Genomic DNA, 16,263 nt, shown 5'->3' with positions numbered 1-16,263 from the left:
AAATTCGATAAATTTTCCTGCCATTTTTTTTAAAAAAAAATTTTTTCCTCATAAGATTTTAGGATTTTTCTTTCTGTTTTGGAAGATGTTTACCATACCATCATTTTGGAAATAATCCTTAGTGTATTACTTTATCGTTTTTTCTTCTTTTTAAGATTATTTCTAATTTTTTTTTTTTTTAGTTGGGTTTAACAATAAAAAAAAACGGCTTTTCGTAGCGATTCAGAAAACTGGAAAAATCAGTTATCCGGAATAGCGATGGTCCCGATCATTCCGGATAATCAGTTCCCTACTGTATAATATATATTTTATAAACATATTTTATAAATATATATTATAATATATATTTTATAAATATATATATATTTTATAAATAATAAAAATATAATACCTAAAATGTAATGCTTTTAAAATAAAAGTATGTTTGAAACAAATAAAAAATATTTATAAGTATTTATGAAACAAATTAAAAGTTAAATCATTTTTTAGCGACTAAAATCAAATTATATGCTATACCTCGTCAAAAGAAACAAGTTTTTTGTCTAACAGCCAAGTTGAAGAATCTCTCTCGATGATTCTAGTTACAACAGCATTACTTTTTGAAGGATTTTCCCTTAAAAAAAATAGAAAATGCATATTAAAATTCATGATAAAACAAATAAACACCAGATTTCAAACAAACTTAGAATTAAAACCAATACAATAGAATAAAATCGATGTATTAAGGTCTAAATTAGCACTCTACATGAGATGAGTTGATTTCAACATGTTTTTATGTACAGTAGGTATTGAAATTGTTTCATAACAATACAATTTACCAACAAAAATAAATTATATATACTTACAGCTCAATCTCTATAACTGCTTGCTCACATCCATACTTCACAAAATCTGATAACTGGCCAGTTCGTCCCGTTAAATGTGTGTTTCCAGCAAGGCCTAAACATATTGCACACATTATAGATGATTTTCCACTTCCATTTAAGCCTACAATCAGATTAAGTCCATGCTGTGGATATATCTCTAATTCATCATAAGTCCTTAAAAATAAATATACTTATGTATACTTCTAATCAGGGTTGGCAGGTTTTTGACATGTGACAGTTTTTGACAGTTTAAACCATGGCTTAAACCGTCACGTCAAAAACCTCACTGTCAAAAATGTCGAAAATGTCAAAAACCTATATTCATATGTGAAATTTAATTAATACATAAAATTTATATATTTTTTATAAAGGATAGTGTTTCTAAATATGTTCTAGAAAAAATAAATTTAAAATTTTGAAGAAACACTTATATTTTGAATAGTAACCAAAATCTTGTACTTTTGAAAGCTCACATCTTTTGTAATATTATGTATTCATTTTCATGTGTTATTGAAAATCTGCAGTGATATTATTAAGAAATTTATTTATAACCAAATTTAGTGTATAGTATAGATTATACTAAAAATTAGACATTTTTAAAGATAAACATTAGCAGTTTTGTACATTAGACATCTTTTAAAGAAAAATCTTTTTAATATTCTTTTAAATCTTCTTAATAATCTTTTTAACATAAGACAATACAAATTTAAGTGCTTTCTGTTAAATACACAGAGTAGTTAGTGTCGATTTACAGTATATTCAGCCTATTCATTTACTATGCTGAAAATTTAGTTTATCCAAATACTTGTGAATTTCATTTTGCTGAATACTATATACATAGTTTTGTTGAATATCTAAATATTCAGCTGTTGAATAATTACTTCTTGCTTTCAAGATATGCATTATTTGTATTCTTAATACAAGTGGGGGAAAAAATTAAGAGGTAAAAATTGTTTTAAAATGATAAGTGTAATAATTATAAATAAATATAATAAACAATATGAATTATATTTATCATTATTCACAAATATAACTACTTTTAAATTCAAATTAACATACTGGATAATAAAGATATTCGGTATAACATTAAAAAATTTTTTTTATACACTTGTATCAAGTTTGTATTTATACAACATAACTTGTAAGTTCCTTATAAATATTAGTTATATGTTCCTTATATGTCAAAAATGCATAGTAATAAACTTTTAATTTTCTTAAGTATCAAAAAAAAAAAAATTTTTTTTTTAAATATAAATATTTAAACAATTTTTGTGCAAAATTTTTCTGCACATGCATTTGAATATAAATTTCTGAGATTTTAAATCTGTTATTTTACCTTAATTTTAATTAAAAAATATTTTAAAACCTGCTGATTACCTATAGTATAATTAAATTTCAATATAATGCATGGCAACTGTTGGTAGTTTTGAAGTTTATATATTTTCTTGGCAAACTTCAGTTTTTGACATTTTTGACGGTTTAAACCAGTATTATACCCTTGTCATGTCAAAAACCACTTTTTGACGTCAAAAACCCAACCCTGCTTCTAATAACGAGAGAGCAATAATTTTTTAATAAAAATATCCGATGGGACTAAGGTATATATGGATTAAGTACTATAAAAACAATGGCGTTATGGAGCCAGAACGTGCGGGTACGACATTCCAATACCTTTCAGTGAGGCAGAACATGGTTTTGAAACATTAGTGAAGCACTAATTTTCCCTTTAGAATCCTTAACTTTTTTTTAAGTATAATCTGCTCATAATACTACAGGGGTCTGTCTAGGTTTTTCTGAGAGGTACCTATTTAGTAAAAATTTAGACATAATTTGTAAAAATTAAAAATTATATAAAAAAATCAACACAAAAATATGATAAAAATATGAATTTATCGTTTCTTACGGGACACAAAAATAAAATTTTAAGAAAAAGTTTTTTGTGAAACTACCATTTTTCCTAAAGTTGAATTTGTGAAGGTACCGCTAAACGGTAGTAAATTTGACCTAGACAAAACCCTGTACTAACTAGTTTTTTGTTAATGTACTGAATTTTTAATATCTTAATTAGTTTTTTAACAATATATTAAACAAATTTTTTCACTGTCTACCTATTGCCAGTGGCTTTGTCTGAGCTTAAGTACTGTTATTTCAATTTAACTTTGTCTGATTTTTTTTCGAATTTCCGTAACAAAAAAATTTTTTTTTTTATTGCTGAAAATTAATATATATTCTATCCTTAATTCAAAAATGCAAAATATTTTTGTCCTCAAGCAGTTTTTTACTTCACCTAAAGGTGGTGAAACATGTGATCTACAGCTTTCCCTGCAATGTCCCCCAAGTTTAATCTTAAAAAAATACACTGAGATAACATATTTATTAACTCTGGTGCTTTAAGGTGTTTAAGATGAATATGAACATAAAATAATTATTAAAATTAGGTAAAAAATATTTTAGAAAATACAATATAATTTAATTTTTTTTTTTTTTGATGAAGCAAATAAATTTTATCCTTCTTAATTGTTTAAAGATAATGGGTTTTCTTAAGTAATTTTTTTCAAATTTCATAAATAAATGAATTTTAAATGATTTCACTAGATTTATATTTAATATTCGGCCACATTTGCTGAATTAAATATCACATCATTCATTTTTTGATTAGTAAATAAGTGAAACTGTTAAAAGTTCTATTATCTTTAGCACCTAAAAATTATTCGATTTCGGTTACAAAAAACCTATTTCCCAGTAAAAATTAACTATGTCGATTTGTACCGTTGTTTTTTTTTTTTTTTTTTTTTTTTTTTTTTTTTTTTTACCGAGTTTCACATTGAGATTTCTGTCTGATTTCCCTGTCACATTTTCTGTACGAGTACCAGTGTTTTGATTCATCAAACAATAAGTTTTCACAAAATGAATTTAATCCACACAAAAAAAATCTAATTCTTTTAATTCGAAAATTCCATAACATTTATAACTTACATAAAATTTTTCAATTTAATTCTTAGAATATGACCACCGAGATAGCCAGTCATTTTCAAAAGCAGGCAATCTGACGAAACGTAAGAAGCGATCTTACGAATAAAGAAATAATTTCCTAGAAAAAGTTATTATCTTAATATGAAAGTGTAGGTAAATATTAAAATTTTATTCGGTTTTCCTATAACATACTGGTATCTCTCTTACAGCAGATGAGCATACTAGCAACGAGCATGCTAGTAATGTTTACAAATAAATAAAAGACATTGCCATACTATTTTTGATAATAACGCGGGGAGACAATTTCTTACTTTTCTCGGAGAGATTTTGAAAAGCAACATGCTATTGGCAGACCGATTTTGCGCACAAAAAGTGGCGCTCACAACGCTATGGGCAATACTTTCTGAAATCATAGCCTGGCATAAGTATTGCGTGTAATCAGTGTTGAGCATTAAAAAGCAGTTTAATTTAAATTCCAAAATATTTTTATTTCTGAAAACCAGTATGTTATTTTGTAGATTGCCTAAAGATGTCTATATATCTCTTGTAATTTGTTTGGTTGCTTATTGAAGTTCATACACAGAGATTATTGCACTTCATTTACGTTACACTATAACTGCACAATGGGCTATTGGCGACTGTCTGGGTTGTTGTAGTTAATTTACATCGCACTAGAGCTGCACAATGGGCTATTGGTGACGGTCTGGGGAACATTCCTGAGGATGATCCGAAGACATGCCATCACAATTATGATCCTCTGCAGAGTTGATGGCAACCCTGCTTCGGTAGCCCGATGACCTACACGCTAAGTCTAGCACTTCACGGTAGACCAGTTCAACGAGGACCAATACCGCACACCATCGGTCCTTACGCAGACTAATCCAAGTGGTCACCCACCCACAGTCAGTGATGCTTAACTTCGGTGATCTGCTGGGAACCGTGTCTTAACGATCAGTCCACTGCGGGACGACGACTGTCTGGGAAACATCCCTGAGAATGATCCGAAGACATGCCATCTCAATTTTGATCCTCTGCAGAGGGGATGGCACCCCCGCTTCAGTAGCCTGACGACCAGCACGCGAAGTCGAGCACTTTACGGTAGAACAGTTTAACGAGGACCAATACCGCACACCATCTGTCCCTACGCAGATTAATCCAAGTGGGCACCCACCCGCACACTGACCCCGTACCCTACCCAGTGATGCTTGACTTCGGTGATCTGATGGGAACGATGTCTTATCGATCAGTCTACTGCGGGACACAGAGATTATTCAGGCTATACCTTCGGTTTAATTTGTTTCTGTTTTCAGAACTTGGGTTATAAACAAACGAAGGAAGAATATTTGCAAATTCAATAATAGTTGCTAGTTCAGAGTTCCTTTTCCTATTAATTCTTAAATATAAATGCTTATTTATCATTTTTTTATATTTAAATATATGATACATGTCATTTAACAGAACAAATTCAAAATTAAAACCGTGAATTTTAGAAGTTTCTTATTATTGTTTTAATGTCGTTATAATTAATAATGCGTTATGAGATACATTTTAGAGAAAATAAGCAATTCGACCATAAATTTAATTTTTTTATGAGTTAGATCTTTTTCATTAAAACAATTATTTGATTGTATAAAGCGAATATCAATGACGGATCTTTATAAATATGCCTTTAAGCTCCCTTTAGTGTTTAAGTAATGATTAATAATTTTCCAAATTACACGTGCATGAATAGTTATTTGAATTATTAATATCGAAATCTGCTAAATCATTTCTTTTCATCCGCAAATAACTATCTACGCTGTTAGTGAATTGCAATAAATCAAATGCTCTTCTTTTGTAAGCAGAAATATAAAATAACTCATAATTTATGCAAATAATTAAGCATTGCTGCCTTCATGAATGTCTCTTTTTTTAAAGAGAACAATCATATTTTGCGTTACACGTAAAGGGAAACCACGAAAAATAATTCCAGCTAAATGCTCAGTAATTGCCATGAATTTTTCATAATGAAATATTTTTTCTTTTTTTTTTAGTATTCTTGACGGACAGCCAATCTTCCTTGAGAATATTATGGAATGCTTATTTTTGTAATTTTTATCTCAACCCAGAAATCAAAGTAGATCGCACTTTAAGTATCGGAGTAAAACTATATTCATAAAAATAATTTATTTTAATCCAGATTATTTTGAAATTAAAATGTTCAGATTTTGAGTTACTTCTTCTTCTCATTGGCACGACAGCCCAGGATGGGCCTTGGCCTTCTCAACAAGCCTATGCCAAGACATTCTTCCCTTAGCCAAGGTTAGCCTTGATAAAAGCTTAGGCCTAACACACAAAAGAAAAACCACGAAGATTTTTTTTTAGATTGTTTTTACCAGTATTAGGATTCCAGTTAAATGCTCATTATCTCAAAGGAATTATTTTTGTTATAATTATCTTTTTAAGGTTTTTTAGATTGCTAAACGGTAGATTCGATTCAGCTGAATGTTCATTATCGGAATGAAATTATTTTTTTATAATCAATAATTTTTTTATTATCCTTGACAGACATCATATCATCTTATTAAATGTTGTGAGACACTTCGTCTTATATTTTTAACAGAACCAAGAAATCAAAATAACTTGCAATTTAAGTATCAGAGTAAAATCATATTTACAAAAACTATTGTAGTAACCCATTTTCCTCGGGCCGGGCAAGGTTGACTCAGCCTTTCATCCCTTCAGTGGGTCGGTAAATGAGTACCAAGCATGCTTGGGAACTAAACACTGGGGGTTTCGCGTTCGGCTAACCACCTAACCGGAACAACTGCTTCTGCACCCCAGAGCCCAAGGTCAAGAAAACTGAGATGGGCACAGTAGGCCTTGGCCCTCTATGGGCTGTCGCGCCACTGAGTTTAGTTTAGCAACCCATTTTATGTAAAATTAAATTAAAACAAATCTAATTTTGTGATGCAAGCAAAAGAAAACCACAAAAATGTTTTTCAGATTTCTTGACGGTAATAGCATTCCACCTAAATGTTCATTATGGCAATAAAAAATATTTTCTATTAATCAATCATTTTTTTTATCATCCTTGATATATAGCCTGTCCTCTTTGCGAACGTTGTTAAACGCTCTTTGTATTTTCGTACACAACTCAGATATCAAAGTTACTAGTAATTTAAATATAGGAGTAAAGAAAATAATTAGAAAATACATTGCACACAAATGAAAACAGTGAAAACGTTTTAATACCAGTCTAACTGAATGCTAACAGACGATAATGAGACTCTATCAAAGCGATTATTAACATTTTCTAATTTATTTTACTTTATGTAGTGATTGGCTCACCGCTAGAGGGCGAGTTAATCACTAACCCAATTAAAGATTTGAGAAGAGAGAGAATGAAGAGGAGCCGGCGCGTAGGCCGGTCTTTCCTCGATAAGAGAATATTTCTGTAAGTCTATTTTGGCCGCTGAGGGCCCTTATAATATATTAATTTTGGGTAATGTTTAAAATATATTGAAATGTTGATAAATTTATTAGTTGGTTATTAATCTGTTTTATTAATAAGAATTTCCAGTCAAGCATTGTTTTACTTAGTTTTGATGGAAATTGTAAAATTTGTGGCATTCTTTTTACATATGTTTACATTTCATTAATTATATATATTATTTTGATTTTATAAGCAAGTTATAAATTTTAATAGTTTAATGCTATGTTATGTTAAGTAATTGAGTGCATTATCTGCCTATTGGAAATGTTTTATTACTTGAAGTAACTACATATTATTTGCATTATTTGAAATATTCATTAATATTAGTGATGAATGTTAATTGTTAGTTTAGTTTATATATTTACGATATAGTTGTTTATTATCAATTTATATGTTTTGTCAGATTAAGTATCAAGGGAGATACTTCAATCTTGCGTGGGGGGTGTAGTGTGCGGACATCTTCGCCAGAGGGCGCTTNGCGAGTTAATCACTAACCCAATTAAAGATTTGAGAAGAGAGAGAATGAAGAGGAGCCGGCGCGTAGGCCGGTCTTTCCTCGATAAGAGAATATTTCTGTAAGTCTATTTTGGCCGCTGAGGGCCCTTATAATATACTCATAATTGTTTTGTTTTGTCGTTTTAAATATTAATAAATATTATTTTGTTGCTGTTAAATTGGATATATTTCTAAAGCAATAGTGCACATGACACTTTATATGAAATTTAATGTATAGGGCAGCTTAGATTGCTTACAAAAAGGTTCTATATTTTACTTATTAATTATTTTTTATAAGTACTTAAATAATGTTTTCTTTATGCCAAGCATTTAATCTTTAGAATGATATAAAGAATTAATTTTTAAGGATATATTAGTGTTTAATTTTTAAAATTTTATGAAGTGATTTTCAAGAAAAATCGGAAACATCTTTAAAACTTGGAATTTTAGATTTTTCTGGCATAAAAACAAAGAATGTTACTAATTAAATTTAATCTCTCACTATCTCTTCCATGTGCAGTATTCCCCTTGTCCACACTATTCTTTTCTTTTAGAATGCTTCAATCTCCTCATAGAGTATCATTCTAGGCAAAAGGCAGAATATATTAATGAAAGAAACAATATCAGGGTTGACACTCTAATCTGAAGAAGAAAAAAAAAATTCCCTGTGTTTTACCTATAGATATTATACACAATATATTAAAAGGAAACACACTATCAATGTGCTTTCGTGTGAGCTACATTGTACTAACTATAACTAATTACCTGAGAAACTTAAAAAAAAAGGTACAGCTGAACATATTTAAAACAAATAATGCTGGAGTAAATTAAATAGTTTAGTATAGCTGAAATATCATCCTCAAATATATCATAGCTTTAAATGGTCACCATTTTTTAAAAGACGAAAATAAGAAACAAAATTCCTGGTATTTTCTCTGTTTGTAAAGAAAAACTACAAATTCCTTGTAATTTTAGGTGAATTTTAAATTCCTTGTATTTTCCAGGTTTTCCCTGTGAAGTGGCAACCCTGAATATATTAATGAATGCTTTCTTCCCCTTTCCTGTAGCCCCCCCCACATTAGTTTTCGTCCCTCTAAAATGCTTGCCTTTCGATGCATGGTCTAATTTGAAGTCATAAAATAACGACATTTTGTTTTAAAAAATTAAATGAAAAATTGTTACTATCAACCTTAGAAATGCTAAAAAATTAAGGACTTTTAAAAACCTTGAACCATAATTAAGTACTTTTAAGTATCGTGGGAGTCCTGCATTAACATGTAAAATGACTTAACTTAAAATAATATAAAATTTTTTATACTTCGCAATTCTTAATCTTTTTCACAAGTTCTTTCACTTCATGCACACAAATATTTTTTCAATTACGATTGCTTTGAAATAATAAATCATGTAATAATATAAAACCATAACAGTAAGTAGTAAATGCATTATTTTAACAGTAAGCAAGATTATAAATGGGATTAGGCTAGTTGTTTCAATTTTTTGTAAAAATAATTTGTTGTTGAAAAAAAAAAAAAAAAAATGAAATAGAAATCAAACAGTTTTTGAAACGCTTAAGAGAATATTTTCTCTGGCTAGCTTCTTTGGAATATTTCTGCAAATGCTTTTATTTTGGTTACAAAAATATTAATTGTCTAAGTTAAATGAATACCTACATCAAATAAACGGATTAAAACACTTTTGAAACGGAAAAATTTAGATTTTGTAATATTACTTGTGCCCCTCTAAAAAAAAAAATGAAGTCTTCAATGTACCGCTGTTCTTCATCTAATATAAATAAGTAACCTGAAGCAAAGCCCATTGATCAAGGAAAAGAAAACAGCTGACTATTTTTTAAAGGGGCATAGCAAAAGTCAAAACACAACAAAGATGTCAGTAAGATATCAAAGATACATAGAATTTGTAACTTTAACAAAACTATTTTCTTTAGGAAAAAAGAAAAATATGTCCAGGTGAAATACCAATAAAAGTTAAAGGTGAACTATTTTTCTGGAAATAGTTTACAAATATTATACTTGATTATAGCTATTTCAATATACATTTTTTTTTCCAATTTCAAAACTATTTTAGAATCTTTTGACCTGAACGATTTTCTTTCCTCTCCACAGCTATTCAAATCATATATCATAGCTGATTCTAAGAAATCACAGCTGATTCTAAGAAAAAGTCTTAAATAAGACAGAAATTGTTAAAAAGTATGAATTCTAAATAGCTTTTTGACAATTTTAAAACCACAGGCGAAAAATTTTTAGAAGTGGAAACAATATCAATTGAAGTTAAAAGAACTTTTTTTTTTAGAAATAGTACACAAATATTATACTTCATTACAGCTAAATATAAATTTTTTTCCGATTTCAAATCTTTTTAAGAATATTTTGACTTTTGTCATATATCACAGCTGATTCTATGAAAACAGATAATTCATTTTCCGAATACTCAAATAGTCAATCACTCAATGACTTTTCAGCAGTTAAAATGAGCTGTGGCCTCTCTTTTTTTGTTGTTGTTACCCTTAGCGGAAATCGCAATCCTCAAAGATGTTTTAAGAAAAAGAAGTTAGTGGTTAAAAAATACATTAACTTTTGAAAAATTCCAGCAAAAGTAAAGTAATGAAAATCTTTTCAACATTTTCATTACAAATACTTGATCTTTTTTCCCACAAAAAAGTAATGAAAAAAACAAGTAACAGAATTAAATATAAAAAGTTAATGAAAATAAAATATTGCCATGTACACGCAAACAATATTAAAAATTCACAAAAATTCTTATCACATTCAATTTTAGTTTAAAGAAATTCAGGATGATTCTAAACTCATGAAAAAAATTGGAGGGAAGGTAGGGCACATCATAAGGATTAAGAATTAAAGATCCATAAAAATTAGAAACCCATGACAGAAAATGTCATAGCCCTAAAGGTGCTTCCCTAATATGAACTGTTTCTAGGAGTGCTTTTGAACAGGTATTTTTATTTATTTACACAATCTTAATTTTAGTTTTTTCTTTTTTTTTTAATAATTCTTGTCAAAAATTGCAAATAAAATTGTTCAGAATTAGCTATTTTATTGTAATTTAATGATTTGGCGACTAAGAAGTTTGCTAAATCATTAAATTACAATAAAACAGCTTTGTCCGAGCCTATTTGAATACAATAATTAATAGAAAACATAATATTAACATGAAACTAAGACAATTTAGATAAATGAAAGCCTGTTCAAAGGCTCACATAGAAACAATTTATAATAGGGAAGAATCTCTAGCAGCGTTGATTGACATTTATAATCCTGGGTGCCTGTGCAATTCTTAGTTATGATGTGTCCTTCTTCACCTCCAAGAATTTAGAATCATCCTGTATTTTAGCATAATTAAAATTTTATAGAAATATTGTTCATTGTACAAAGATAAAGACATACCTAAAATATCAAGATATTCATTGCATTTGATTATAACAAGAAAAAAAATAGTTTTAAGAAAATTATATTCAAAATACGACAAAAACATCTTGACATTTAAGACATCTATTGGTAACTTACATTTGAGAAATATAACTTTGATTAATATTTTGAAATGATTAATTTGTTATGAACTAAGAGTTCATCAGGGGGAGGGGGAGTGTTGATAATATTTCTCAATGTAAATAATAATTTCTAAAACTAAACAGATTGCGCTCTGCGCAGTAATGTGAAATCATATCATTCATTGTAATCAGTTTCTTCCATGCCACTGTATCATGAACATCATCCATGTTTTGTTATTATATATATTTTGTTAAAGGCGTAAGGCGTTTGTAATGATTTAACCCCGAGATCATATCATAATATTTAACAACATCCATATTTAAAATAAATAAATAATTGAAAGATTTATGTAATATATAAATGACTTTTGAAATTTAAAAAAAAACTTCTGATGTTCAAAAATATAATTTTGAAAACATTAACATAGATACATAAAAATTTGTGCAATAAATTTAGACTACATTTTAAACCACAAACTTTAATTTTTACATTGATATTTATGATTAAAAATAATGGAAACTTTCTTACCTCTGTTAAATAAAATTAGAAACAAAAACCTTTAAATTTATAAATTATGATAATGCAGACAAGAAAAGAGCTTTTCATACAAGATTATTTTTTATTTTAATTTTGAGATATTGTAACAAAACAAGGGGGAAAAATACAAATAAACAATTTTGATTTTAAAACCAACTGTACATGTATAAAGAAATGTTTCTCATTTCTATCAGGTATCTAACAGTTCAATATGTTGTTGGACACTCATATCTACTTCTAAAAAGGTTGAGTTAAAAATGATGTGAACAGTAACATCTTCATGCTCAAGCATATCCAGACCTGTCAATAACTAAAAAAAAAAAAAAAAAAAAAAAAAAAAAAAAAAAAAAAAAAAAAAAAANAAGAAAAAAATACTATTTATAGTATCTAAGTAGCATTATATAGTATCTAAGTAACATTGTAATAGATAAACGAAACATTTTTAATGTATTACTTATTAGAATCAAGATGCCTTAAACTAAAAATAAGAACACATATTAATTCTTTCACAGATACAGACACGCCACACAGTTTTGAAATAAAAGCTGAACTTTGTGCGATAACATAAAACTTCAGAAACATGTTTGCTAAAAAATTTAATAAAAAAATTGCAAATTGCTCTAAATGAAATTCAATAATTAAAATACTTATAATAAATAAAACATAAAAAATTTAACTCTCAATTCTCTTATTTAACACTCATTTGGAATCATTTCATAATAGGTGCCAAATTAATTATTTAATAACATTTTGTTTTATTATTTAATAATCAGATCTTCATGTTTATAATTAAAGTGTTTCACTAATTTTAATAATTTGGAAATGTTTAAAAAAATAATTTATGAACAACCGCTTAGTTTTTCATTCAAAAAGTTTTATGAGAGACAAAATTTAAATTAGATCAAATTCATTTTGAATAAACTTTACTAAGAGAACAATTCATATTTTTGAAACAATTAAACTCCATCACATATGATTTGATTTCATCTTATAAAAATAATAAATAAGTAAGTATATGATCACAATGGTCCCTTATAAAATTTCACTGTAATAAAATTTATTTAATCAGGTTTTTCTACACAATATCATTCAAGCATCTAAAATATTCTGCAACATTAAATTGGGTAGAAATGATCAAAAACTTACTAACAATTTATGGATTGTACAACATATCAAATTTTTACAACTTGAGAATTGATAATTAAAATTTTTGATCGAAATCAGGCAGAATTCAGTGAATTTGCAGAAAACAGCATGCTTATAGATGAGAATTTTTGGCTAATAATCTGGGAATTTTAAATGGAATAAAAACTTTATTTTATTTTCTTGCTATTTTGGTATTTTTATAAAACTATTTTCCTTAAAATGGCACTATTCTCATTAGCAAGTTAGAGGAAAAATGAAATTAGCAGGTAAAACAAGAATGCCCTTAGTCCAAATAAAAACCCTATTTTCCTAACTCTGCAAAAATACAACTTTTTAGTTTCAACTATATTTATTTATTAAGTTTTAACCATAAACATTAATATTGAAATTTAATTACATAGTTTTCTTCATATGTTAACTATTAATATAACTGATTTTTTTTTTATCCAATATATGCTCTCATTCTCATTAGTAAAATTATAGCTTGTTATTATAAATGTGTGGGTGTGATTTAGTAATTGCGTTGTTGAAAAAGATAATGAGATGATGTTAGAATTCACACAAACACTACGCAACGGCAATTCTTTATCATAACATTATTTCTGTTTGAGGTTCATTCTAGACATTAGATTACTTTCAAAAGGAAAGAGTGGTTAAGTTGTCTGCTTAAATGAATTTCTAATCTCCAAAATGTTTAAACTAAAATTTTCTATACCTTTCCACTACGAGACAAGTGACAAACAATGACTTGACAAATTACAGTTTTACTTAATTTCTATCTGATAGTGTTCATCATTTTACAAAAAAGCCTTTCAGTGATTTAAATCAACAATTTGAATTGTATTTTTCTTTATATTGGGGTTGGGCTTCAAATTGTTATTTCAAGGAATTTTTGTAATATGATACAGAATTGTTTTCATTGCTTGTGATAATATTACATGTAATAAACTCTTGAATGAAACTAATCTTACTCTGAAAAAATAAACAAATGTGTCTACAATATAAATTGCACAGAAGAAGTCAGCAGATATGCTGGTATTTGTGGCTGCCTCTCTATTACATCAATCTAAATCCAAAACTCTTTAGCAAAAAAAAAAAAAAAACTATTAATATGAAAGAATTTCTAATTATTACATAAACTAAGAAAGTTCCTATTTGTAAAAGCATTCATTACTCTTGTAAAGGTTCAGTTATTTTGCTGATGGGTGTTGAAGTAGAAAGAAAACTAGATTTAAATTTGATAATTTGAAAGACTGGATGAAATAAGTAACTATACAGCTTGAAAGAAAAAATTTTGGAAGTGTAGTTAGAAGTATTCACATTTTATTTCAGCAAAAAAAAAAAAAAAAAAAAAAAAAAAAAAAAAAAAAAAAAAAAAAAAACATAAATAAGTAAATAAATAATAATAAATAAATAAATAATAAAAAAATTATGCCCAAACCATTATAACAAGTGGGTTTGTATGATTTCATCTTTTAACTTGGCAAGCTTTAATTTATTCATATCTCCTACTTGAAAAAAAAACTCCCTAAACTATTAAAGATGTGTTATTTAGAAATCTCCCTAAAGACTATTTATTGGGTGGCATGTCTTGAATGAATACTGATAACATTCGATCATTTTGAGAGTTACAGAGTTCTTGCAAAGAAAGATTTTCGAATTGGTGAAAACAAACATATTGAGTCCAATGTGTGAAACCATTTACTTCCTTCAGTCTTCTTTCTATAGCAAGTCACATTTTGTTATTTTAAAAGCTTTATCTCCATTTCATAAAATTCTATGCTATAAATCATTAGTTAATAGAATCTTTGGTTAATGGGCACATTTTGATACAAATACTGCATAAGAAATTATTGAACATTCTGTAAATTAAAAAATTATCAAATTAGATTCAGCACGAAATTTTGAATTCTTGAGTTGAAATCTTAAATAATGAGATTAAATATATTATAGTTAGTTTTCATACAAAACCCATACTTGGCTTACATACTTATTTGAAATAGCAAAAATTTGAAGAATTATTCCAATTAATTTCAATTTTCATGGTAATATCAAACTTTTATTTGTAAGATATTTTGACTTTTAAAATACAGATAGATATCTTAATTCTTTTGACGGTATACCTGTTTTTAAATATATTCACTTTGTTGTCCATAAAATTGTAGGCTGTTATTCTGAACATTTACGTCCAATTAAATCAAGTATTTTAATCAAGTTATTTTGATAAGAGTAAATCTGATATTGTTGCACAATACATAAATTAAAAAAATGATAAATTTTTTTTCACAATTGCTTAAAGTTTAAATTAATCTGGCAAAATAGTTTTCTTAATCAGGCTATCAGTGATTTAAATCAAATTGAAACTGGAATCAAGACATTGTTTTTTTTTTTAAACCAAAGCTACAATAGTAACTTTAAATGATAATCGAAACACACTATTTTTTCAGTTTAAGATAAAGCTTAGCAGTGAGAAAGAAACACAAATTATTCAAAACAATTTATATGAAAAGGATAAAAGATTAATCAATAACAGCATTTTTTCATTAAAAAAAGTGTACTTATAAACTTTAAAAATAACACCTATAGTTTTACTTAAATAAAAAAAATTCATCATTATTACAAAGCAATGTATAAAATTTTAAAAATGATAAACTATTAAATACAAATCAAACGTTGAATGCAATATTTGAGTGCAGAATGTATAAGATACAAATTTGAATAAATAACCTGGAGAAAATTTTAAAAAAATTATGTTTAAAATTTAACTATAAATAAATGAAGCACTAACTTAGATTAATATTTTTAAGAGATACAAAAGTTGAGTTAGAAATATTAATACCTTAGGAGTAAGCAGAAAATATTGAGAGCAGGATCCACTTTTTGCACTATCTGAAATTAAATTGTACATACTTCTTTCATTTTGAGCATCCATCCCCTGAAAAAAAAAAAAAAAGAATTTATTACACGATTAAAAGCTAATTCATTTTCAAAAATGTACAAAAAATTAAAAGAATATGTTACTGAAATCATAGCTGTCTCCCATTATCATTAACAAGGTTCCTTTCTATAAATAAAATTATTCTTTCCATTAGTTAAACCTATTCCTTTGCATATGCACTAGTTTTCCATATTTCAAAAACACATAGAGCAGACACAATGTAATAAATAATATTGAGCACAAACAATATTATTACTAAATAGATTAATCTGTAAAAGTTGGTCTGACTGTTGATGCATG

The 16,263-nt window shown here is 27.3% G+C and overlaps 2 protein-coding genes across 3 annotated transcripts in view; both read right to left on the bottom strand.

Moving 5' to 3' along the window:
• The window catches only part of LOC107447103 (structural maintenance of chromosomes protein 5), a 48,849-nt gene extending 44,730 nt beyond the window's left edge, over nt 1-4,119 (bottom strand). Inside the window, exons 1-3 of one of the 2 annotated variants that reach the window (XM_016061921.3) lie at nt 3,843-4,119; nt 846-1,040; nt 517-613 (exon numbers count right to left, since the gene is read on the bottom strand). In XM_016061921.3, the coding sequence (XP_015917407.1) occupies nt 517-613; nt 846-1,040; nt 3,843-3,895 (345 nt within the window). In that variant the 5' untranslated portion in view covers nt 3,896-4,119. The remainder of the gene's footprint in view (nt 1-516; nt 614-845; nt 1,041-3,842) is intronic. The other variant, XM_071179146.1, reaches the window with a different exon arrangement.
• Nucleotides 4,120-11,941: 7,822 nt separating this feature from the next.
• LOC107447099 (structural maintenance of chromosomes 5) overlaps nt 11,942-16,263 on the bottom strand; it is a gene marked incomplete in the record, with an annotated part of 61,206 nt that continues 56,884 nt past the window's right edge. The window contains 2 exon segments of the mRNA XM_071179083.1: nt 11,942-12,189; nt 15,865-15,960. Coding sequence (XP_071035184.1) covers nt 12,070-12,189; nt 15,865-15,960 — 216 coding nt within the window.

This window comes from Parasteatoda tepidariorum, chromosome 1 (genome assembly GCF_043381705.1).
Source record: "Parasteatoda tepidariorum isolate YZ-2023 chromosome 1, CAS_Ptep_4.0, whole genome shotgun sequence".
NCBI classification, from domain to species: Eukaryota; Metazoa; Arthropoda; class Arachnida; order Araneae; family Theridiidae; genus Parasteatoda; species Parasteatoda tepidariorum.
This window is presented reverse-complemented; position numbering and strand designations above follow the sequence as displayed.